The 25,302-nt window shown below is 45.9% G+C and overlaps 1 protein-coding gene across 1 annotated transcript in view; it reads right to left on the bottom strand.

The window, feature by feature from the left end:
• Positions 1-25,302, bottom strand: part of CUNH20orf194 (chromosome unknown C20orf194 homolog) — a 131,173-nt gene that overhangs the window by 13,518 nt on the left and 92,353 nt on the right. Inside the window, exons 22-30 of the mRNA XM_028755558.1 lie at positions 24,009-24,155; positions 22,153-22,241; positions 21,138-21,236; positions 20,753-20,870; positions 17,831-17,919; positions 16,742-16,900; positions 11,410-11,535; positions 7,638-7,675; positions 924-1,059 (exon numbers count right to left, since the gene is read on the bottom strand). Of these exons, the coding sequence (XP_028611391.1) occupies positions 924-1,059; positions 7,638-7,675; positions 11,410-11,535; positions 16,742-16,900; positions 17,831-17,919; positions 20,753-20,870; positions 21,138-21,236; positions 22,153-22,241; positions 24,009-24,155 (1,001 nt within the window). The remainder of the gene's footprint in view (positions 1-923; positions 1,060-7,637; positions 7,676-11,409; positions 11,536-16,741; positions 16,901-17,830; positions 17,920-20,752; positions 20,871-21,137; positions 21,237-22,152; positions 22,242-24,008; positions 24,156-25,302) is intronic.

The following is a 25,302-nucleotide window of genomic DNA, read 5'->3' as shown; positions in this document are numbered from 1 at the left end:
TGTGTGTGTGTGTGTGTGTGTGTGTGTGTGTGTGTGTGTGTGTGTGTATTTATACATAAGGTACTTAGATGGTTTGAAAAACTGAAACTATATAAAATACTCTATCCCTTTGAGTCTGCCAGTAGAGAAAACCAAATTACTACATAACAAATGCTTTTTCTCTTTTACAAATTCTCTATTAGTTTGCAGTTTGGACCGAGACCATGAAGTAAAGCAGTCACTTCTCCGTGTTCTCTAAGTCACTTCTCTTACACTTTAACGAATGAGCCATCGAGACAGTCGTGATTTCTAGGCTTCAATGTGTGAGTGACTCTGACAAAGCAAGATCTCTAAAGAATTATAGCATGGTGATAAACGAGGTCTCTTTGGTGACTTTTACATAGCATTAGAAGCACTGTATTACAGAAGCGTGTAGTGGCACTTGATTTTAATACACAGCCCAGTAAGCAGAGGCAGGTTAAGCCTCTCTGAGTTCTAAGGCAGCCAGGGTTTTATCAAACAAACAAAATCAGTACTTTACAGGGCTGCAGAACAGTTAAGAGTACTAGCTGCTCTTCCAGAGGACCCTGGTTTAATTCCTAGCACCCACATGGTTGGTCACAATCATAATAACTTCAGTTCCAGAGTATGTGACACCCTCTTCTGCCCCCATGGACACCAGGCATGCATGTAGTGCAGACATACATACAGAAAAAAAACACCTACATACATTAAAAAATAATAAACAACACTACTTTTTATGTGTGTGTGTGTGTGTGTGTGTGTAGGATGCGGCATGCATGTGGAATAAGAACACTGTGCAGTAGTGTGTTCTTTCCTTTCACCATGTGTGTCTGAGATTTAGTGGGAAGACCCTGTGAGCCAGCCGGGTGCTGTATCCAGGAAAGAAGATGGGCACTAGAGTGAAGCCATTGCAAGTTTACCTTGTGACAACCCCATTTTCTGCAAGAATGAAGGCTGCAGTGGGATTGGAAGCCCTGATGAGGGTCTGCAGCTGAACAAGGAGAGGGTGCCTCTGCTCTGTTGTATGACTGGTAAATACCACGTTACTCACCACACCTGAAAAAGAAACAAAAATGTATCAGCCTGTAGAATCCTGACTGGGGATGCAGGCTCACGCAAACAGAGTAAGCCTATGCTGCTTCCACTGACCAGCTTTTCACCTCTGCCCGACACTGACAGACCCAGTCACCATTCTTTCTCCCCATCTAGGAACTGCCACATCTTAAGATGTACATGGGCTCTTAAGAGTACATGGGCTGCACCTCTTAGCTGCTTCTCTTCCTACTCTCACATACTTTGTTTTGTGTTTGCTTAGCTTGTTTAATTTTGAGCCAGGGTTTCATATTGTAGCTCTGGCTGGCCTGGAATTCACTATGTAGAACAGAATGGCCTTTAAACTGGGATCTTTCTGCCTGTGCCTCCTGAATGCTGGGATTATAGGTATGTGCTGGCCTTTTGCTTTTTGAGACATGATTTTACGAAGATGCAGTTCAAGCTTGCCTGGAAATGATAATGCAGTACAGGATGGCCGTGGGTTCCCAGCAATCCTCTGACTCAGCATCCTACATACTGGGATTATAAACCTGGGCCTCCAAGTCTAACTGCTGTTCCATTTTTCACACTCTCAAAATGTATTGTGTATGTGCATGTGTGCTGTAAAAACTTGCAAGAGCCAGCTCTCTCCTACTCTGTGGATAACAGGAACTGGATTCAGGTTCTTTAGTCCTGGTGGAAGTGCCCTGACTACTATGCTGTCTCACAGGCCCCCAAACTAACTTAGCCTCTCTTTAAAGATTTACTTATTTTATGTATATGAGTACACTGTAGCTGTTTTCAGACCCACCAGAAGAGAGCAACAGATTCCATTACAGATGGTTGTGAGCCACCATATAGTTGCTGGGAGTTGAACTCAGGACCTCTGGAAGAGCAGTCAGTGCTCTTAACCACTGAGCCATCTCTCCAGTCCAAACTTAGCCTCTCTTAATTCAGGTTTTTGATTTTTTTTTTTTTTGGTTTTTCGAGACAGGGTTTCTCTATGTAGTCCTGGCTGTCCTGGAACTCACTCTGTAGACCAGGCTAGCCTCGAACTCAGAAATCCGCCTGCCTCTGCCTCCCAAGTGCTGGGATTAAAGGCGTGCGCCACCACCACCTGGCTTAATTCAGGTTTTGATAGTTTCTTGGAGTTCTTGATTAGAGAACTTTCCAGCATTCCTTACATTCAACCTTATCAGAAACTGGTGCCATCTGGCTTCAGCAACTTAGACATCTACTTACCACCTACATGTTAGGTACCAACAGTCTCAGTCAGTCTCTCTCTCTCTCTCTCTCTCTCTATATATATATATAATATTTATTTTAAGGAGAAGAAGAGTAGCTCCATCCTCTGCTATTAAGAATTATCAATACTAGCTGGGTGCTGAATCCATGACATGAACTTCCCACATCAAGGAATGCAGAACCTCAGATCCATGAGAACAGCCAGCCTTTTGTGGGTCAGGTTCAGAGGATTGTAAAGTCTTCCTCTGGCCCAAGTATGGTTGGTTTTTGTTTGTTTGTTTGGTTTTGTTTTGTTTTTCGAGACAGGGTTTCTCTGTGTAGCCCTGGCTGTCCTGGAACTTAACTCTGAAGACCAGGCTAGCCTCGAACACAGAAATCCACCTGCCTCTGCCTCCCAAGTGCTGGATTACCAAGTATGGTTGCTACAAACGGCTAATCATTAGCTGAAACCATTTACTGTAATCAAACTGCTTCTCTACAGAGTGTTCCTTCCAAGGTTAGCAAGCCTGCCTTTTCCTTCAGCTGCATACAAGAAAAGATCTGCGTTTCTTAGCTGCTGGCACATTTCTGTCAGAGTTCATGGCTACTTGGTCCAGCTTTTCTGTATATGTGTCTGTCCTTTCTTCATTCCCCTGTTCCCCAAGTCAGGTTCTAAGACCTGGACTCTAAGGTCATAGCACATACCAGATGATTTTTAAGCCAATCTCATATATCAGTGCTGAGTCTAAAAGTATGTGTCACATGACTAGTTTTATTTTATTTTACATTTCTAAAGACTTTATTTATCTGTATGTATCTGCATGGATTTATATGTGCCATATGTATGCAGGAGCCCAAAGAAACCAGGTGTTAGAACCCCTGGAACTGGAGTTATAGAAGGTTGGTAGCCACCATGTAGGTTCTGGGAACTGAACCTGGTCTCTCTATAAAAGCCGTAATTTCTAGTAGACGGACCACCTAGACAGCCATCTCTCTAACTTCTCTTAATTTTTAAATTTATGTGTATGTATTTGTATGTATTTCAATGGTGTGCATATTGCTGATGGAAGCCAGAAGGTGTTGGATTCAGTGAGTTCTGGAAGGTTGTGAGCTACCATTTGGATGCTGATGACCAAACCTGGGTCCTAATAGAAGGGTAGCAAGTGCTCTTGCCCACTGATGTACCTCTCCAGCCCATTTCATTTATTTTAAAAGGCTACTTACATTCCCTTTCACACTAACATAGACTCTCCTCACTGCCAGTGCTAGGGAAGCCTCCAAATGAGGGGACACTGGTGGCATCTGTGCTTTGACACCTGTATTTGGGGACTGCAGGGAAACATAAAACATCATTGCTTAGAATGCCTTGGTGCAGCCACAGGAAGCCACTGGAGCCTTTGGAAACTGAGTTAAGTCGAGGTTGGAAGGTAGTGCCCAACATGTGGCACCACAGGCAAACAGAGAGAATCCTTGAAGTATCAGTATATGCTGGGATTAGTAGAAAACAGTTAGTCCCTGTAAAGTGGCTGAGAGCACCACAGGCAGAACCAACAATGTGGTAGGTCTTGCAGCGAGGAGCCAGGAAAAGCTAGCGAAGATCTACAGGGGCCCAGAGACTATGATATTTCGTAGGCCAAAAGGAGCAAGTCAAACTAGTACAAACTTGACCTTCTAAGCAGTGTCACAGGGTCACAGACATAGTCCTGGCCTGGCTCCTTTCCTGCCCAGGTTGTGAGGTTTGTTAAGATGAACCCCATCTAGTGTTCTGCTCGCTCTATACATACTCTATGGACTCATTCTTTAGGGGTAGGATTCTAGGTCAGGAACTGGGCACAGAAAAGGGACTTTACTGCATAGTGAAAAAGCAAAAGGATTATCTCTGGCATTCCATAGCCCAGCTATGTAAACTGCTACCTGCCAAGAGGAAATGCCATCTGTGAGGCAGGTAGAGCTATTGTCTAGCACACAGGGCAAACAGGCCACAGTGAGCAGTTTCACCTTACTGGGGTCAGGAGGCTCTTTCTGCTCTGCATCAAGAGTGAACACCAAGACTGGCTAAGATTACCAGCTAAGCTATAAGCAGGCAGGCTGTTACCAAGAGCAGAGAAAGGTGTTTGCTGTCTCAAGGCTTTCAGCAGCCTAGGAATGAATGAAACACCTTTCTTTTACCTATATTCACTTCTAAAAGCAGGGAGTTACAGCATTCTCACTTTACTTACAGTCAGCATTCTAATGAGCCCTGCTAAGCAGGGGGGAGCCTCTACATTAAATGCTGCAGAACACTAAGCATGGAAACAGAGTTCACTTCCATGACAGCCATCGATTCTCTAATGAGAAGGAACACAACTGATTTTTTTTTTTAATTCCTGTCCATCCAAGGTGAGCTCAGAGTCCTCAGGCCCAGATACAAATGGAAGATAATTCACCAAGACACTGCAACTCCTGAGTTCCTTGGCATTCAATGGGACAAGATTTGGGCTGTGTGGCAGTATATGTCTTTAATCCAGCACTAGGGAGGCAGAGGTAGGAGGATCTTGTGAGGCCACCTTGTCTACACACTAAGTTCTAGGACAGCCAGGGCTACACAAAGAGAACTCGTCTCCAAAGAAGAAAAGAACCAATGGATGGCATCAAGCTCCTCTGCCCGCACGCTGGCAAATACAAACTTGAAGACAAACTGCCGATGAACAACGTGTCAGAAGGGACTTGTCCCTTAGCACTTCCAAGGGCTAAGGGAATTCAGCCTGGCTCAGCCTAGAAAGAGGCTTTCTGGTTGAGATACCAGCCCAGGGCTGCTCCAAGTTTATGGATAATGAAGATAGGGTATTTCCTCCAGGCTCTCTGCCAGGGCACCTGACCATCTGTGCTTATGCTCCACAAAGAAAAGTGGGAGGATGCTGAAGGGGAAACACCAAGATGTGACTTCAACACTGACAAGACAGGGTCAAGGCAGGTCACCACGGTTTTTAAGTTTGTTTGAGATGGGACTCACCTTGTAGCCAAGGTGACCTTGAACTTTTGACAATTCTCCTGCTTCAGGCTCCCAAGTCTGTGATTGTCAATGTGAGCCACCAAGCCCAGGTTGGCCAGCTAGTGCTACCTGCCAAGTTAATACTTCCTCAGAAGTTATCACTGTCCAGTCGGCTTTCATTTCCCAGCTGTAGCTGTAAAATCTCTCAATGTCCTCTATCAAGACCAGTGGTTTCTCGGCCCATGGGCTTATTTTTCAGTGAATAATTTTAGAAAAATAAAACTTTTTTTTTAAAGACAGGGTCTCACCTGGCAGAAAGTAGTGGCACATGCCTTTAATACCAGCAGTCAGGAGGCAGAGGCAGGTGGAACTCTGAGTTCTAGGGGACAGCCAAGGCTACACAGAAAAACTCTGCCTCGAAAACCATGAATGAATGAATGAATGAATGAATGAATGAATGAATGCAGAAGAAAGTTCAGGTCAGCCAAGGCTACACAGATTCTGTGTCAAACACAGATACAAGTATACAACACACACACACACCCCAGTCTCACTATGCAACCCAGATAATTTTACTACCCAGGCTGTGACTGCTACTCTCTGACAGAAGTGGCAATTGTTTTCTCAGACAGGGTCTCATTATATAGTCCAAGACTGGCCTGGAACTTACTATGTCTTGCCTCTAACTCAGAGAGATCCCCCTGCCTCTGCCTTCTGAGTATTGGGACTAAAGCTGTTAATCATACCTTGTTAGAAATGATAGTTCTTGAAGGCATTTTGTTCTAGCTGTCACTTCCCCATGCCCTGATGTTTCCACTCACTCACCTGTAATGTCTAACTGGTTTTTCTAATCCAGACTTGCCTTCACTTCTGACCTATCTACTCAGATAGTCCTGCTAAGGTCACCAGTGCCCTTCACACTTGCAAAACTAATGTGTTTTTGTTGTTGTTGCTGCTGTTTTTAAATTGTCCTTCCTTTGAGGACTCTGCAACATTAAACATAACTGATTTTTCCTGTCCTTGGTATTTGAAGTACTGTTTCTTCTTGTTTCATCTTTCGGCCTCCAAGATTTCCCAATCTCCTTCGAGTTTCTAGTCTTCTAAACTTTTCAACTCCACATCTGGATATCAACTATCTTGTCTGTGCCTTTAGATCATGGCTTTCAAGTCGAGAACCAAGGACCAGAAAGCCTCCCTCCTGCTTATCTCCTGTTCCAATGGTCTCTCTTGTGCTTTCTAGCCAAGTACAGTTATCTCCAGTTTTTCTAATCCTCTAAATTAGAAGGCAGAGGCATCCTGAATATTGCTTTTCCAATTTATACCCTACAACTAGTTTGTCAACAGGTTCTACTAACTGAGCCTACCAGGTATGGTGGTTCACACCTTTAATCCCAGCACTTGGGAGGCAGAGACAGGTAGATCTCAGAGTTTGAGGTCAGCTGGGTCTACAGAGTGAGTTCTAGGACAGCCAGGGCTACTCTGACTTGAAAAACCAAACCACAACCACCAAACCCAACAAATCCTGAGTCTACCTGGATTAGACATTATGGATAGACGTAGATAACCTTCATTTTACTCTGCTGCTGAAGGCAGGCCTATGGTTTATACTACTCTCAGCATGTGGGAGGTAGAAGCAGGGGGATGGGTTACACAGTAATTTGAAGCCAGGTGGGACTACATGAGACTCTGTCTCAAAAAATCAAGGGGGGACTGCCTCTACCTAGAATACTAAGTCCAACAGGAACATTCTTCCTCCTCAGCCTCCTGCCTACGTAGCAGCTAGCTCAGCTGCCTGCCAAGACAACAGTTTTTGCTGTCCCTATGGACTGGCAAATGGATCAGCAGGGCACAAGTATGCTGGGGACACCAAGTTGTTTCCTTCTATCAGATATTTGTTTGCTGGGCTGATTCAGAAAGCTCAACCCCAACAAACATATTCCCAGTCAGCACCCCCACTGAGGTACCTCCCCCCCAATCCCCCATACCCCGTCCAGGCACATCCCCCACTGAGGTACCTCCCCCCCACCAGGCACATCCCCTGAGAACACAGAGTATCCCAGCAGCATGGCAGGGAATTTATCATTTATTCTGTATCTCCGGGACCCTTAAGGATCTTGCTGATTCAGAGGTTCCATTTACTGTTCATGGGCTGCAAGGCCAGAGCAGCACTCCTGCTGCTGCTGCTGCTGCTGCTGCTGCTGCTGCTGCTGCTGCTGGGGGAGCTTTAGTGCATTAAAAGAGAATACTGGAGGATGGATGTCTACCCAGCAGGATACGGGGAAGATGCCAGAGCTTTCCCTGGAACAATTCCATATGCTGTAGATTTCAGAAAGGCAGCAGCATGAAGGAAAGCCTACTGTATTTGATGTGATGGGCATATAAACAGGAAGTTGAACACACTGCTTACCTTGTGAACACTGGTCAAGACATTTAGGAAAGAGAAATCTAAAGAGAAAAAATAAGTATTTATTTCAGAGTGATCATTATTTCTCAAAAAAGCATGAATCTGGGAGATAACTCAAGTGCCAGGTGGTTCTGAGCAATGAGTAACCTGTAGGTATCTAAGATAGTCATACAGACACTTCCATAGAAGCCTCAACATGGCACATTGTAGGGAGGATACTGGGAGCCTGAGAGCGCTTCAGCTCACAGGAAACAAAGACAGAAGGAAGGCTGCCTCATTCAACCTTCATCTTTGTAATTTCTGGGGGCCAGTGAGCATTGATCATTGAGTTGCTGAATTACAACCTCTGCCCAAGCTGGGCTTTTTATAAATATATTGTTGGGGTTGGAGAGATGGCTTAGCGGATAAGGGCACTGGCTGTTCTTCCAGAGGACCCAGGTTTGATTCCCAGCACCCACAAGGCAGCTCACAGGCATATGCAACTCTAGTTCCAGGGATCCAACGCCCTCTTCTGGCTTCAACAGGCACTGCATACATGTGGTTCAACTACTTATATGTAGGCAAAACACCCATAAACATAAAAGTAAATCTTTAAAAAAAAAAAAGATAGATTTTTGAGTAACAGGAAATGTGAAGGGAAAATGGCAAGGGTTGTAGCATGGGACTCTACTAGAGCCTCAGGGTCCAAGGTTCCATGGCCCTGTGTCTAAAGTTACTTAGTACTTTGGGTGTCAGTGTGCACAGCATGCACATGTCCTTTCCCTGCAGAGCCATCTTGCTGGCCCTACTGCGCTTCCCTTCTTTACTTTTTCTTTTTTGTTGTCATCATTGTTGTTCTTGTTTTTGAGGGTCTCTCTGTGTAGTCCTGGCTATCTTAGAGCTTACACTGTAGACTAGGCTGGCCTCAAACTCACAGAGAGCCTCCTGTCTCTGCGTCCTGAGCACTGGGACTAAAGGAATGTGCTACCATGGCTGGCCTTGTCATGCTTTTCTGTATTCCTTTATGTGGAAGCTATAAAGTTCCTCTTTAATCTCTCCGCCCCCCTAAAGTGTTGGGGCAACCAAATCCAGGGCACTCTGCATTCTGGGAAAGCACTCTGTAACAGAACCATATCCTCAGCCCAGTCCTCCTCTCAAGTCTAAAAAAGAACAGAAGCAGGAAGACTGAGTGGACAGAGTTGGGAGGAGGCGGGAAGGTTCAAGTGAGAATTGGAATCATGTATGGTGGCACATGCCTGAAACAGAACATTCTTGGGAAGCTGGGGCAGGGGCTCTTCCCTTTCAAATAAAGACTGAGACCAGCAGGGCTTCCAGGGGCCCATTTCCAAAACACTGATACAGACAAAAACCAAACAAGATGGAGCTGATCTTTATCTCTCTTCAGTATGCAGAAGAAAAAAAAAAGTTCACACTTCTAAAATACAGATCTGGAATGGTGATGCATGCCTTTACTCCCAGTACTCAGGTAGATCTCTGAGCCTACTCTACAGCCTGGGCTACATAGTAGAACCCTGTCTCAAAATTTTTAAATAATAATAAAAATTAAAGAATTAAAATAAGAAACAAGTTAAAATTCCAATGTTATATAATACTCCTCTTAGAGAGGGGAACTACCACTGTTGAGAGGAGCCACCTAGTATCAAGTCCCCACTAAGAATGGGCAGCATACAAGCAGTTAGGCCTGACTGTGCTGTTATCCATTAGCAGATGAGAAGCGTAGGCTGAGGTCAGGAGGGGACACACTGGCCTGAGGCAGGGTCTAGGCACATCTGCGTCCTCAGAGCTCCAAGGCTCCCCAGTCGGCTGTGTGATGCACAGGGGCACACGCAATAGATGCTCACACACCACAGGAACCACATGTGGTCAGTCCTACTTTAGGCTGTGTGTGCATCCAGTTATTTTGTCTCTCTCATGCTTGTTCTTTAAGATTCTAGCAGAAATTCCTGTGTGCTAAAAGCAGGGCCAAAAGACCAGGAACAAAGACAGAGCTAGCTACACCAGAGGCTCTGACTTCATTGTAGGGTGTTAGTAGTGTCTGTGTCATTAAGTGCCTGTGATCTTGGAGTTCAATCACTTATGCCCTTCATAAGACCTGCCTCCTTTCTCATAGCAGCCCCTGGCAATTCAACAAAGATTTCCCATAAGGCATCAATCATACCCTGTCACACAGCTGGACATGAAACATCTGATGTGCAAAGGGGCAGTAAACTGCTGATGTAAAGGCTGGAGGAGATGCGTATTTAAACACATGGACTTACATGTTGTCTTCCTTACGGCTCTATTCCTGTGATAATGCAAGGCAACTCCGAACACAAAGTGTCTGACATATGATTTGGCTAGAGGAGGAAGAGAGGTATGGTGGCAGGAGAGCCGAGAGCTCACATGTTGATCCAAAAGCAGGAGCAGAGGTTGAGAGAGTACTCAGAGAAGTCTTTTGGAACCTTAAAGTCAGTGACACACCTCCTCCAGCAAAGCCACACCTCCTAACCCTTCCCAAACTGGGGACCAGGCATTCTAATATATGAGCCTGTGGATGGCATTTTCATTCAAACCACCACACATTAAGAATGACTTCTTAAGGGCTGGAGAGATGGCTCAGTGGTTAAGAGCACTGGCTGTTCTTCCAGAGGTCCTGAGTTCAATTCCCAGCAACCACATGATGGCTCACAACCATCTGTGATGAGATCTGATGCCCTCTTCTGGTGTGTCTGAAGACAGTGACAGTGTATTCATATAAATGAAATAAATAAACCTTAAAAAAAAAAGAATGACTTCTTAAAAATGGAATAAAATTTCTTATATCTTGATATTCTTGTCCTTCCAATTAACATGGTGGCTTTCTTTTCTTTTTTTCCATCAGTTTTTGAGACAAGGTTCCTGCATAACCCTGGCTATTCTGGAACTAGTTCTGTAGACCAGGCTGGCCTCAAACTCACAGAGACCTGCCTGCCTCTGTCTCCCAAGTCTTGGGATTAAAGGCGTGTACCACCAATGCCTGGCAGTGACTTTCTTCTTAATCCAACTAAAAGATACTGATGTTTCTTTTCTTGTTGTTTGAGAAAGGGTTTCTTGTAGCCTATGCTGGCTTCTGTATTTAAATATCCACTCAATTTAGCCTCACGTCTGTATTTACATACCTGTACACTTATCCCCACTCCTATCTCACTAAACTACGTCTGTGGTACGCTCACACATCGGCATACTCCGTTCTTGTTTGCTTGCTTGTTTTGCTCTTTTAAGCCAGGATCTCTCCCCCGGGTGGAGCCCAGGCTGGCCCTGAGCACCTACTTAGTCATCAAGTATGTCTTTCTTTGAGATGGAGTCTCATTATAGCCTAAGTTGTTCTAACTAGTGATCCTCCCATCTCTGCCTCCTGAGTGCTGGGGTTACAGACCTTTAGTCACCCCATTTAGCTTTTCTCAGATTTATTTATTTCCTCCTTCCCTCTCTCATTCCCTTCCTCTTCCCCTTTGTGTTCTCTTCTTTCCTTGTTTGTATTGCTTGGGATGGAATTCCAGGTCCATTATATACACTTGGCAAAACCCACCTCCGACAGGTCCTTCATGAACACTTACTATCCACTAAGCATTGAAAAGCCACAGATCCTATTCTCACAGGGTTGAATGAAGCCTGTCTTCCATAATCTCATTCATTAGTTTGTGGCTTCACAAGCCAAACCTTTGTAAAGACCTGACTCAATCTGGCAGGGAGGCAAACTCTCTACAGTTGACTTCAGTACCCCATTGTGGGCTGAGCGGCGGTCCTACGTGTCTACCTGTGCTCCATGTAGCAGCTCAAGGGCTCCACACACACCGTGATGGCGCCAATGGTGAAGTAGGACTTGATGTTTGGGTCTGGGTGAGTCTGCAGGGCTTGCACAACATCAATGACGTCTGTGTAGCTACAGGAAGAAAGCACACCGTCAGCTTCCTGGTTGGGGCTACAGAACAGGGAAGAGGGGAGCACTGAGTGGTGAGTGGGTGAGGGCTGAAGGGAGACCCAAAGCACAAGGGAGACCCATAGAGTCCCTTGGGTTACCCCATTTTGTGATCAGAGCCCCTAGAATCCACAGTGTGTTTCTGCATTCCCAAGTTCTTTCTGTTCCCCTTAGAGGAAGAGTGGGTGCAGGAGCCAACCTATTCTGAAGATAAGAACCTAGCGACTGGACTCTGAAGGCAGGACTGTTGTGTTTTCTAGTATAACTCAGGAGCCCTGCCAGACTCTGTTTTCTTTAGTTCTTTCCCCTTCTCCTCCCATTTCACAAGGCCATCAGACCTGTCAAATACCATTTCTATTCCTATCTTCTGCCTGAAACTCCCTCCAGTCTTGACTTACAGAACCAGTCTGATGTCTTCACTTAGGAGTGAATATGTTTGTAATCCAAACCCTCAAGCTGGTTCCTCCCAAGTTCCTGTTATTCTAAGCCCAGGGGACTTTACTCTTTCAGATGCTGGGCCAAAAGATCTGAGTCCTCTTTGATTCCATTTTCTCTCAGTCTTTAGCATAAACCTGAACGAGACACACTCCCACTGGGTCCAGACTGCTACTGTCCTTTACCTAGGACACCCCAATGGCCTCGCAGCTGCCCCCACCCCTACTTTTGTTCTGCCTCAGTGCAAACTGTTGTCAACAGGGAGGCTAGAGGGCTATGCTAAGCCCTCTGACAGATCTGGTTACTGCTCTGCTCAAACCCTCTAGTGGTTTTCATCTCAGAGCAGAAGCTGAGGCCCTTCCAGTGGGCCAGGCAGCCCTGCACCCTCTGACCTCTCACAGTGCAGGGGGAATTTCTTACTTACCCGAGCCTGTGCCCTAATCCCAGCACGCTGGCCTCCTGGATCCTCTCTGAACATGCCAGGCATACCTCTGCTCTGCTCCCTCAGGCTGGAATGCTCTTTTCCTATGGCACCCACCTGGCTGGCTTCCTTCTGGTTTCTGCTCAAGTGTCACTTTCTTGGGGTCTATGGTTCTGGGGATGGAACTCGGAGTGTTGCACATGCTAGCTGAGTGCCCCACCTCTGAGCTACACTGAGTGTCATCCTATGGCGACATTGTGTGCCTTTACAGACGCTGCTGCTCACGGTGATGCTCCTTGTACCCGTGTCTCCCGCCCACAGGTTTCTCTGAACGCACTGACTGTCAGCTACAGCCTCTCCTCACTGCTTTGTTTTCTTCTGTGCATCTTTGGCCCCATCTTTCCTCACTTATTTCTCTGCAGTAAGGTGTCTGTTCAGTGTTACTGTCTCTGAAGTCTAAAGCAATATAGATTAATAAACTGGACATTCGACCTCCAGCAGACCTTGGGGCTGCTCTAAGAAGGGACCTCCTCACCCTACAGAGGACAGCACTGTCCCACAGGACATAGACTATTATCAAAAGGTCAGAGTCTACGGAGAGACGTCAAACCTGATGGTAGTCTGGCAGGTCAGGAGGACCTGTGACTGTGTGGATCTTAGGGAGACCAGCAGGAGGTGGGAGAGAGGACGCAGCCTGCCAGAGCTAAGTCCTGGGCTCCTATGAACAGCTCACCTGTAAAAGGCCCTTCCTTGGTTTTATCTCAGATTAGAACATCCTCCTCGGTCCTGCCCAGTCATCAGAGCCTCAGGGAAGACAGGCCATGCTAAGTTCTAGTTTCCCCATGGGAGTCTGGCCATTCAAGTGTTATTTACTTAGTTTTTTCATTTTATACATGCTCTCATTATGTAGTCCAATGGTGGCTTGGAACTTGTTGGCCTCGAACTTGTAGAATCCTGCTTAAGCATCCGAAGTGTAAGGATTACCAGCCTGTGTCACTATGCCTGGCATGCATTATGGTTGGCTTGCTCAAGAAACTGCCGAGTGAGTCCTAGCTGGCTCCTGCTCCCTGGCTTCTCTCCTTGGACCTGTATGCACCTATATCCAGTGTAGTGCTTGTGTGGGCCTGGGTGCAGGAGAGCACCAGACACTGCTTCCATGTAGATGTGTATACCATGTAGATGGTATAAGGGGAAGGAACCTGAGGCCTTTACAACAACACATTCGAAAATAAAGGATTTTTGAGGGGAAGGGACTTCTGTGAGTTCAAGGCCAGCATGGTTACCTGGTCAGCTAAGGCTATGGAACAAGGCCAATCTTGTTTGTTTGTTTTGTTTCAGATGTATTTATTTTATGTCATGATAGTTAAACTTCCAAAAGAAGATTCCTTTTATAACCACGTCTACTTCACTATCGCCTACCATATCCCTGAGAGCTTGGCAACTATACATCTGACTCTTTAAAGTGAAAGAGCATGCTAGGAACTGGGGGCGTGGCTTAGCTGCTGGAGTAGAAGCAACTGTGTCAGTTCGCTGTAGTAAGCTGGGCATAGTGACACAAGCCTATAATCCCTGCATTTGGGATGTAGATCACAAATTCAAGATTATCCTCACCTACATTTGAGATTGGCTCACAAGAAATGAGGCTGTCTCAAAAAATGAAACAGAAACAAATAAAAACCCTTTACTTTCATTTTTGAAACAACAGTTCTCACAGTCTCTGAGATGGTACTAAGGTGAGTGGAAACATGCCACTTTGGAAACTAAAACAAGCTATGTCCTATATCACAAGTTTTTCTCCAAAGACCAAGGAAGTGCTGATAGTGGGGGAGGAGGAGGGGACCGGAGAGCTAGCTCAGCAGCTGGAAGTGCTTGCTGTTCTTCCAGAGGTCCTGAGTTTGAGACTCAGAACTTACCCTGGGTAGCTCACAGCCCCCTGTAACTCTAGCTCCAGAGGGTCAGATGGCCTCTCTGGGCCTCTGTGAATGCCAGCATCCACATGACCTATATAGATACTCACACACCAGGCCTGGAGAGACAGCTTGGAGGCTAAGAGCACTTGCTGCTCTTACAGAAGACTCAGGTTCAGTTCTAACATCTACATGGTGGCTTATAATTGTCTCCAACTCTAGTTCTAGGGGAATCTGATGTCCTCTTCTGGCCCCTATGTGGGCACTGCATGCGCATGGTATACATACATACATAGAAGCAAAACACTCATATACATTAAAAAAAACTTCAAAAAAAATCAGAGCAATACTGACGAAAACAGAAGCTGGATTTGAGAAACGAGCCAAGTGTTACTGTGCACCTGCAACCCTAGCACTCTGTAGACTAAGCAGGAGGATCACAAGTTTGAGGCTAGCCTGGACTACATAGTAAGATGAAAGAGGGAGAAAATTCTTGATGTGAGGAAACCCTGCCATCTTCCTTGGCCAACAACCTCAATAAGGCCTAGTGTCAAGAAGTTTTACAAGCTATAAAGCAGGTAACTATGTTATCTTATTAAAAAAAAAAGGGGGGGGTTGAATCTGTGCATGCCTTAGTAAGAGTTACAGACAATACTTAGCTGCTATTCTCATCTAATCCAGGCTGGCCTTGAACTCATTATGTAGCCAAAGGTTGATCTTCCTGATTCTACCTCCTAAGTCCTGGATTTGTAAGTGAGTGCCATCATGGCTGGACATAGCTGTTATACTGACTGGAGTCCATTAAGGGTATCTATTGATGTCCCTCATATCCTGTGGTATGACTAGGTGACTCTTGGGTCTTAAAGCAGACCATAAGCAGGCACATGTCTAATATTTTTATAAACGTGTAGAGTCAGATAAGGAATCAATAATATTCTCTGAAATAATAAATAATGGAAACGACTTTAGCTGTGTATACTAACAAGTCGGCAAGTTCTCTTCCAGCTCCCCACTCCCAGTGACTCTCAGTTCTGGCAAGGGCAGAAGGCAGGGATGCTGGATGACCCATTCCTCTGACTAGTACAAGCAACAGAAAACCTGAAGAAAACAAGCCAGATTCTCCCTTTGATGATCACATGGCCTAAAGGGCTGGCAGAAGGAAACTGCAGATGTGGTCAGACTGCAACAAGGTCCATGAGTGCAGGAAAGCCCCACGGATGCACATCTGCACCTGCCTCCCTTCTCAGGAACACCGTCCTAGCTCCTTCCAGGTCCCGTCATTACAACCAGGAGCCCAAACAGAGCTTTGGATCTGGGCCTAGTCTTTACTGGAAACAACCAACCTGTTGCAAACACCAATTATTGTGAGAATAGCACAAAGCTTCTTTACAACCATAACACTAGAAACAAGCCCAGCCCTGTTCTGCTCTCCTGACCCAGCACATCCCTCTTGGTCGAGGTGATAAACCGGAGTTCTCTGGAGCAGTGGTAAACACTCTGCCAAATCTTCCCTCTTAACTGGGGAGAAGGCTCAGTGGGTAAAGCATCTGTTGTGCAAGCATGGGGATGTACGTCTGTATCCCCAGCACCCAGGTTAAAAAAAGAAAAAACAAAAAGATATGGCTGTGCCTGCCTGTAACCCCAGTGCTCTGAGAGACAGAGACAGGAGGCTGCCAGCCTAGCTCCACTGTACTTTCAGTGAAAAACCCTGACTCAAAGGAGGAAGTCAGAGATACTGCACGGACATAACATGCAAAGTCATCCTATGTCCTCTTCTGGCTCCATGGGTGAGCACACAGGGATACACACACATATATATATACATACACATCCATCTACATAGTATACACACAGACAGATACACAGAGAGACAGACAGACATGGGGGTGGGGGGGGGAGACAGAGACACACAGAGATAGGAGATCCGCATTCCCTCTGACAATAATGGTACTTACCAGGGACTTAGGACATAAATTAGAAAGCAGAAACTCCCTGCTCAACTGTATTCTGCATATTTTTCACTGTGGGTCTCATGAAACTCTTCTGGGATAGCTACTGGGAAATAGGCATGGTGCTTACAGACTATGTAGGTGCCAGGTCTGCAATTCCAGAAGAGGGAGGAGTAGAACAGATGAGGCTCCCATGTCTAGATGGCAAGGTTAAACACTACTATCACTCCAAGAATCACTGCAGAACCTGTACCAGATCCCTAATTCCTCACTTCTTGGAGGTTCTACAATATGGAAGGCAAAGTCAAAATGTGTAGCTATCAGTTACCCTTAGCCACACTATGGCAACAGCATCCTGGTCTTTCTGCAGAGTGTCGATAGCATTAGGGCACATATAAAGTAACAAAAACGGACAAGGTTCCCATCCTCACTTCCGTTCCCAGGTCTCCAACACTCACCCTTGTAGTACCACCAGCAACCTGGTCTTCTTTCGGATGTAAGCTGACTGGCGGGCAGAACGGTTCTGTTGGGCCTCCAGGGCACTGGAAAGGTATTTTTGAAAGTGGGCAGCATGGAAACATTCAGAGCTGTCCATGATTTGGCGGTATACCATCCATCTGGAAACAACAAAGGTAATTTAAGCATAAGGCTATGTTCGACCTGGTCCTGAGAAGCCCTGTCACACCGATGTAAATGTGATCAGCATTCTCAAAGACATGCTGCCAATGACTATGGAGAGAAAGCTACTGTGGCATCACAGAAAAAGACAGAGGGCACTAGCTGGGCTGGAAGCTCAGAAACCTGAAACCCAAATTTATGGAGTTTTTGATAGGAAATATCCTTCCACAGGAGGAAAAAAAGACAGGTAATGCATGGCCAGAAAGCCTCAGCAGGAAGGAAGACTTCTGACCTGGCAGTGATTTCCAGAATAAAATGGCTTTAGTTTCTCACTCCGCAAAGCCAGTAAGAAATGGGAAGATCAAGAATTCAGACTGTTTTAGAAAAGAGCCAGGAATAGTGGCACATGCCAACAATGCCAGCATTCAGAAAACTGAAGCAGAGGACTGTCAATCAATCTGAGGTCACTCTGGTTATTATCTCAGAGAGACAGAGGCAAGGTTGGAGAGAGGAAGCAGGTGAGGGAAAAGAGGGAGAAGAAAGAACGGAGGGAGAGGTAAAAGAGGGAGAAAAGGGAGGGAGGGGGGAGGGGGGGAGGGAGAGAGAAGCACACACAAACTGGGCATTTGGAAGATGCAAGCAGAAAGATGAAGAATCCAAGGTCACCTTCACCCATAGCTTCAGCAAGTTCAAGGCTATCCTGAAGTAATAAAATTCTATCCCCCAAATCAAAAGGAAGCTTATAGGACAAAACCCTAGTGAGGATCTGGTTAGCCTGTAAACACAGTTTATTAAATGAAGAGGCAGTGGATGACTGCTGTGTCAATGACATCATGCTACATGCTTGTGGATGTCTAATGTTTCCCTACATCAGGGCAGGCCCAGGAACACGATCTCTTTCCCCAAAGAAGATGTAGACACATACTAACCTGCCATACTCCTTATGCAGAGTGACCAGGAAAGCACAGAGCTTGCTAGCGTGACAGCCTGGGAGACCAGTTACAATGCTGATGACGACCTACAGGAAAGAAAGCTTTGTGGGTTTCTAACTCAAATGAGGAGCCCTGAAGAGGTAAAGAAACCCATGTCCAGAGCAAGGCTTTGCGGGTTTGAACTTCAGCACCACTGTTCCGAGATTTAGAGTGAATGGTGAAGTCTAAGGTCCTGGGTAGTTTTCTCTCAACCTGACAGGACCCAGAGTCAAATGGAAAGAGGTATCTCAATTGAAAAAATGTCCCCATCAGATTGCCAGGTAGGCATGTTTGTGGGAAATTTTCTTAACTGCAAATTGATTGAAGACCCAGCTACTGGAGGAGATGCCACTCCTGGGCAGGTGGTCCTGGGTGCTATAAGAAAGCAGGCTGAGCAAGCCATGAGGAACAAGCCAGTAAGTAGCACCCCTTCATGGCCTCTGTATCACTCTTGCCTTCAGGTTTCACTCTGACTTCCTTCAATGGAGTGTGACCTGAGAGTTGACAGTTGATTGGTTTTGGTCCTGGTGTTTTATCACAGCACTAGAGACCAAGCTAAGACACCCACTGACCTTCCAGGGTAGGTGTGAGGATTCAGGACAGTTGTTTATGTAAAGTAACCAGGTCTCTCAGCAGCACTTGTCCCTGTTCCACTTCAGATATGGGGCCTCGCTTGCTTGAGACCATAGACTTTTAGTGAGGAAGACACGCGGGGTATTCTACTGTAACAGCATTTCCTCTTCCTTCCTTCCTTCCTTCCTTCTTTTCTTTTGTCTTTTCTTTTCTTTTCTTTTTTGGTTTTTCAAGACAGGGTTTCTCTGTGTAGCCCTGGCTGTCCTGGAACTCACTCTGTAGACCAGGCTGGCCTCGAACTCAGAAATCTTCCTGCCTCTGCCTCCCAAGTGCTGGGATTAAAGGCATGTGCCACCCACCGCCCGGCCTGTAACAGCATTTCTTAGAGAACAGTAAGTAGTCTGGGCACAAAGTGTCCCAGCTCCACTGGTGTGGAAGCCTGGTGAGCAGGGGAGTTATGCTGAGGTGTTTCTGGGGGCTGCTGTGTCTGCCAAGCCATAAGACCTGTGCTGAGTCAGAACTCCCTTGTGTGAGAGGCTCTCACAGCCTTTCTACAGGAAGAGAGGCGCTGTGTTACAGCAGCATCCCCGCAGGTTTCCCTCAGGTCGATAGTCTAAGGCCAGCTATGGAATGTACTGAGCGAGGATGAGCAGCTGAGGAGGACACGCACTCACAGGAGAACATTTACTACAACAACAAAGCCGCGGAAGGCCTGTCTACAGGTTGTTTTTCTTTCTATTTTCAAAAAAAAAAAAAAAAGGTTTTGGACTGCAGAGAAGGCTCAGTGGTTAAATTACATGGTGGTCACAACCATCTGTAATGTGATCTGATGTCTTCTTCTGGTGTGTCTGAAGACAGTTACAGTGTACTCATATACATAACATAAAATAAATGCTTCCTAAAAAAAAGTTTTACTCTAGATCCCAAGCTGGCCTGGAACTCTGTGTCACCCAGGCTGGTTTCAAAGTTGCAGTGATCCTCCTGCCTCAGTTTTCTGAATACTCGGACACAGGCATGAGCCATCAAACCTGGCTATCAGTTTTATTTCACAACACGTGAGACTCATCAAGACAGGCCCGCCATGGGTAACTTGCACTACCACTCAGCAGCACTCGCAGCAGCTAGTCACGTCGGCAGAGACAGCTGTTGGGTCTTTTCTCTGTGGAGAGCCTCATTCCCCTTCCAGCCTGTGACCAAGGCTCCTACACCATGGTGTTCCTTTCTCTTCTCCACAGAGCACACATGTAACCCACACTGTTCTTCCTCCTTCCCCTTCCCCAGCATTCCCTATCTTCTTCTCAACTCTTCAGTCCCTCAAATTACATGCACACAGTTAAATACTTTCCTTTTTTAAAGCACACTTGGAGTTTATGAAGCAAAGCCTAGCAGATTAAGCACAGGTGGAAAGAGAAAGGGACGTGTCTATGGTACACACAAAGATCATGGGTGTGGCTCATATATTTACATATGAAATTATTATTTAATTTATGTGTATGGGTGTTCTGACTGCATGGATATCTGTGCACTATGTGTGTACAGTGCCCTTGGAAGCAAGAATACTCTGTAACTGAAGTTATAACCCATGTGAGCTGCAATGTGGGTGCTGGGAATCAAACCCAGTTGCTCTGGAAGAACAGCCAGTGCTCTGAACCACTGAGCCATCTCTACAGCCCTGCGTGTGTGCTTCTTAAGAGTCACCCAGCCAAGTACTCTTATTTAAAGCCCAGTCCTATAGCACGTTTTAAGTAACTATCACAAGGTAGGCATTTTTCTTTTTTCTTTACCCTGTTGTCTAAAGGAAAAATGGAGTGTTCTATTGAAGTGCTATTGCCGTTTATGGGTGAGCATCTTCAACACTCCATAGAGACAACTGTGATAGATGGCTTCCAAAGGAATGGTGGGCAGAGGCAAATATTGGGAAACATGAGGCAGGAGCACATTAAGGTCTATCCTGGGGAAGAAAATGCTCAGAATATCACTTCACCCTGGTGACCACAATATGGGCAGCCTTCCCTTTCATCCACTAGTAGGTTAAGTCATTGTCACAACCACAAAGAACTGATAGCCTGAGAACACACAGTGAGAATTTAAAAGTCCTGGAGAAGAAAGGAGGGTATGGCAAGATACCAGGGTTGGTCCCTGTCATGAGGCGAGGCGAGGCCTGGCCTGACTGTCAGTGTACAAAGTGGGTTTCCTATGTCTCACTACTAATATTCAAGGAAAGGGACACACTTTTGGAAGGACTCCACCAGTCCTGCAGATTATCTCACTGTAAATTCCCAGCACACACTTGGTGAATTCCTCTACCTTATCACTTTCTAGTTCGTGAGTGGGGCTGATCTCAGCTTGCTGCAGCAGGCCTAGAAGATGGGCTCGCATCACAGGCTCCTGACCAATGCTGCTGATGGCAAAATGCTGGAGAAACCTAGAAAAACAAAGACAATTGTCACATCACTGTCACCAGCCTTGCTTGACATGTCCACTCACATTAGTAACTTCTTACCTAAGTGCTAAAACATAACTCTTAGAGAGATTCTTTCTATGATACGTAAGTGTATGTGGCAGGTGACTACCCTTTCCAGGCGTCTGTAAGAAGCTATAAAAACGGAGCTCAGAAAGGACCAACACTGAGGTCTCCTACATTTCAAATGCTGAAACAGTAAACTTCTAAAGCCAGATGCATAGAACTCACCGGTCCAACTCAGGGAGTTTAGCTGAGAGCAGTTTCGGGGAGCTCCAGTCCTGTGCAGGATGGCTCAGGGCACTGAAGAGCTTCTGTGCATTGGAATGCCTAGATTACCAAGGGCTCAGATTAGTGCTGCACCTCCCACAGCAAAGGCACCTTACACAGCTAGTTCCGAGGCTTCCAAGCTAGAGACGTAACAGCCAATACCTCCAAAATAAGCACTGCACTGACTTAAACAAAGCCTAGTGCCAGTTTACAACAACTAGCATGCCCATTCAAGACTGGCCTTGTTTTCTTGACAAGGTCTCAGGTTTTAATTCTGAGTTATAGTGGTTTGAAAGAGATGTCCCCTAAAAGTCTTGGGTATCTGAATACTTAGTCCCGAGTTGGTGGCTATTTGAGGAGAATGATGAAAGTGGTCTTGCTGGAGGAGGTGTGTCATGGCTCTCTCTGCTTCCATACTGTAGTTTGATGTGTGAGCTCTGAGCTGATGTTCTAGCCACCTGCTGCCCAACTCCACCATCATGGACTCTTATCTCTTTGGAATTGTAAGCCCAAATAAATCCTTCCTTCTGTAAACTGACTTGGTCATGTTATTATCACAGTATCAGAAACCTCGAGAAGACATCACCAGATTTCCTCCTCCCCCTCTACTCTTTCCAGGGTCTCAAGTTCCCTCGGCTAGCTTCTAAGTTGTAAGATAGCTGAGTATGATCCTGAACTTCTGCTCTTCCTGCCTCTACCTCTCAAGTACTGGGATTACAGGAATGTGCCACCATGCCACTTATGCATGCTAGGCAAGTGCTTTTCCAACTGAGCCACATCCTCAGCTTGGATTTCATCTGTCTGTTGCTCTGCTTCTCCAAGCACACCTACCACCTGCATGTGGACAACAATGACATGACTATAGGCCCTTTCAGAAGCCAAGACCCCTCTGTTACATAATGTGAGTCACCCTGCAGAGAAAGCACACCCACAAAGCTTAGTGAATCCAGCACAAACACTGGGGACAGCCACTTACAATCTCTTTTGTTCCGCAGATAATCCATCCTCCTGGATCACTTTTAAAGAAAGCCCTGAGTTATCCCGCTGTTGCCAGGGGGAGAAGACCTAAACAAAACAGAATTTAAACAAAGAACACTTTAAAGCAATAACAGGATATGGAATCCACATGGGATCTGATGACTGCTGAAAATCAACACTATCTGTACAAGAAAAACATCATCACAAACAAGTTTGCTTCAAAATGACCCTGGAAAGCTCTGGCTCTGTTCAGTGGTTTCAGAGCCAGAAATGCCTTTCTGGGTTCCTGTCCTCAGAGACTGTGACCTTCCAGAAGTAGGAAGCCTGGAAGAAGGTGTCAGGAACACTGTTGGCTGCAAGAGCATGTTTCTCCCTGGTGACAGGACCAGAGGGCAGTGGTGGCCCGATGGAATGCTTTAAAGGCTATGTCTAGATTCACAGGTGGAAGGTGAACACAAGCAGGTGTCAGGCAGGAGAGCCCAGGGAAGGGAGAGCCACAGCCTGAGAGAACTCTTCAGCCGACAATCCTTGTTCCTCTGTACTCTGTGACTATCCTGCAGAAGGGTTGCTGCTCAGGAGCTGATCCACCAGTCACCGTCCCAGCCACTGTTCTGGCTTTGGCTACTGTGTGGTCTCTGAGTACATCACATCATCCATTCATTCTTTCTCCCCTTCCACACCCCCTTTTAGAAACAGGGTCTCATGCTAACCTCTGTAGCTGAGGTTAGTCTCAGAACTCCTGATATTCCTGCCGTACCTCCGAGTGCTGGAATTATAGTCACATACCACTGTACCTTATGGAGCCATGGACTCCGTGGTCAGTCCCTTCCCTTATAGAATATGTACTGAGCATGACTGTGAACAGACTACCATGTAGAGCTATTTACAATGGCAGGGAGGGAACTGCAGTCCACAGGGCAGGAGAGCACAGGGTGGGATAGAGAGCTCTGGCCCACTAAGTTGGGCTTGTTATTGAACAAGAGGGGACAAGCAGATTGCATTTCTGTAGGCTCCCACCTCTCACCATGTAAAAAACAAATGGATTATCCAAACACCTGTAATGCCTCCATTCCCTAAATGTTCTCAACATTGTTTTTAATCTTCTTTTGTTGTTATTTATGCTTTTAGAAAGTGTCTTACAAAGCCCAGGCTGGCCTTGAACTCCATATCTTTTTTTTTTTTTTTTTTGGTTTTTCGAGACAGGGTTTCTCTGTATAGCCCTGGCTGTCCTGGAACTCACTCTGTAGACCAGGCTGGCCTCGAACTCAGAAATCAGCCTGCCTCTGCCTCCCAAGTGCTGGGATTAAAGGTGTGCGCCACCACCACCCGGCCAACTATCACTTTAATGACATCACTGTTAGTTCTTTCTAATTAAAACACAAAACCCAAACGTGTACAGTTATTTGTACAGTGTATAGTTATTGTATGTTTGGTACCATACCACATGTATGTACTGCCCTCAGAGGCTAGAAAAGGACATTGGATCCCCTGGACTGGAGTCATAGATGGTTGTGAGCCACAGTGTGGGTGATGAAAATCAAATCACAGTATTTTCAAGAGTGGCCAGTGCTCTTCACCACTGAGTCATCTCTTCAGGCCCCTACTCTGTACCTTTTTTGGAGACAGGGTCTTACCATGTGGCTTTAGGCTGCATAAAATTCACTATGGAGACCAGGGTGGCCTCAAACTCACAAGAGATCCATCTGCCTCTGCCTCGCAAATGCTGGGATTAAAGGAATAAGCCACTACTTGCTTTACATCATCATTAGCTTGTTCTAAGACACTATCTTACCATTTTAAATTGCTATGAGAAAAAAAAAGGTAGCTATTTTGCTAATTAATAACTGATGTTACCTCTGAGTAAAACGCTTGATAGATCTTTGATTTGGGGAAAAGGGCAATCATCAGGAAATTGCTGGATCCATGGAGATGAACTGGGAGATGAGGACGGATGGAGCTTCGGAAGTCTACGAGAAGGGCGGCCACTATGCTGGTAGAGTCCTGCAGAGAGAAGGAGGAGCTTCAGAGAGAGCCATCTGCAGGATCTCAGTCCCACTGGTGTCAGCACACACAGGACCAGCTGCTTTTCAGTTATTTCCACAGTTACTATTTAATGAATTTAGAAACAGATAAGCTTTCCAAATCCCACCTACAGGAGAAAAAAAAAAGACCACTACAGGGTCTCTTTTATTTGGAGGGGACATGGTCTCACTAAAGACCCAAGCAGTCTTGAACTCAAAATCCTCTTGCCTTAGTTTCTCAAAAAGCTGGGATTAGAGGCACGTGTTGTCCCATTGGCTTAGATAATGTCACTTCAAATGTCCCTGCCTTCTAAGGTATTGTTTTAGGGGAGTGGGGGAGATCTGAGTATGGTTCATGAAGTCCAGGGTAGATGCAGCTCACTGTGATGTAGTGATGACCTTGAATTTCTGACAGGCTTGGGCTGACTCTCCCAGTTAAGGGATTCACTCCTTATCATATAAAGCATCTCTGCCACTCAGTGGGTTGATGCTCTCGCTTTTACATCTGTTTTGATGCACAGAAGCTCCTTATCTTTACCTTTATGTTTTTGAAAGGGTCTTGCTATGCAGCCTTGACTGACTGGGAACTCACAGTGAGCCTCCTGTCTTAGCCTCCCAAGTGCCGGGATTACAGGCAAATGTCATCGAGCTCAGCTAGCACAATTTTTTTTTTTGGTTTGGTTTTTCGAGACAGGGTTTCTCTGTGTAGCCCTGGCTGTCCTGGAACTCACTCTGTAGACCAGGCTAGCCTCGAATTCTCGAACTCAGAAATCCACCTGTCTCTGCCTCCCAAGTACTGGGATTAAAGGCGTGCACCACCACCGCCCGGCAAGCTAGCACAATTTTTAAGAATTATTTGAGCCTATGAGATGGCTCAGCAGGTAAAAGTGACTGCTGCCAAGCTTGACAACCTGAGTTTGATCCCTGAAGATCTACAAGGTGGAGAGAGAGAATCATGTCCCACAAGTTTTTCTCTGACCTCCAAACACACCCCATGTTAAACTCCACCCCAATGAACAGCAAAGGTTCAGAGTATGATCAAATATCCTGCCACAGTGCTTGAACTCACAAAGTGCTATGATTAAAGACTCATGCCACCATGCCCAGCCTCAGGTTAAACAAGTACT

Source organism: Grammomys surdaster, unplaced genomic scaffold, assembly GCF_004785775.1.
Source record: "Grammomys surdaster isolate TR1022 unplaced genomic scaffold, NIH_TR_1.0 129, whole genome shotgun sequence".
Classification (NCBI taxonomy): Eukaryota; Metazoa; Chordata; class Mammalia; order Rodentia; family Muridae; genus Grammomys; species Grammomys surdaster.
Note: the sequence above shows the minus strand (reverse complement) of the source record. Positions and strands in the feature narration are given on the sequence as shown.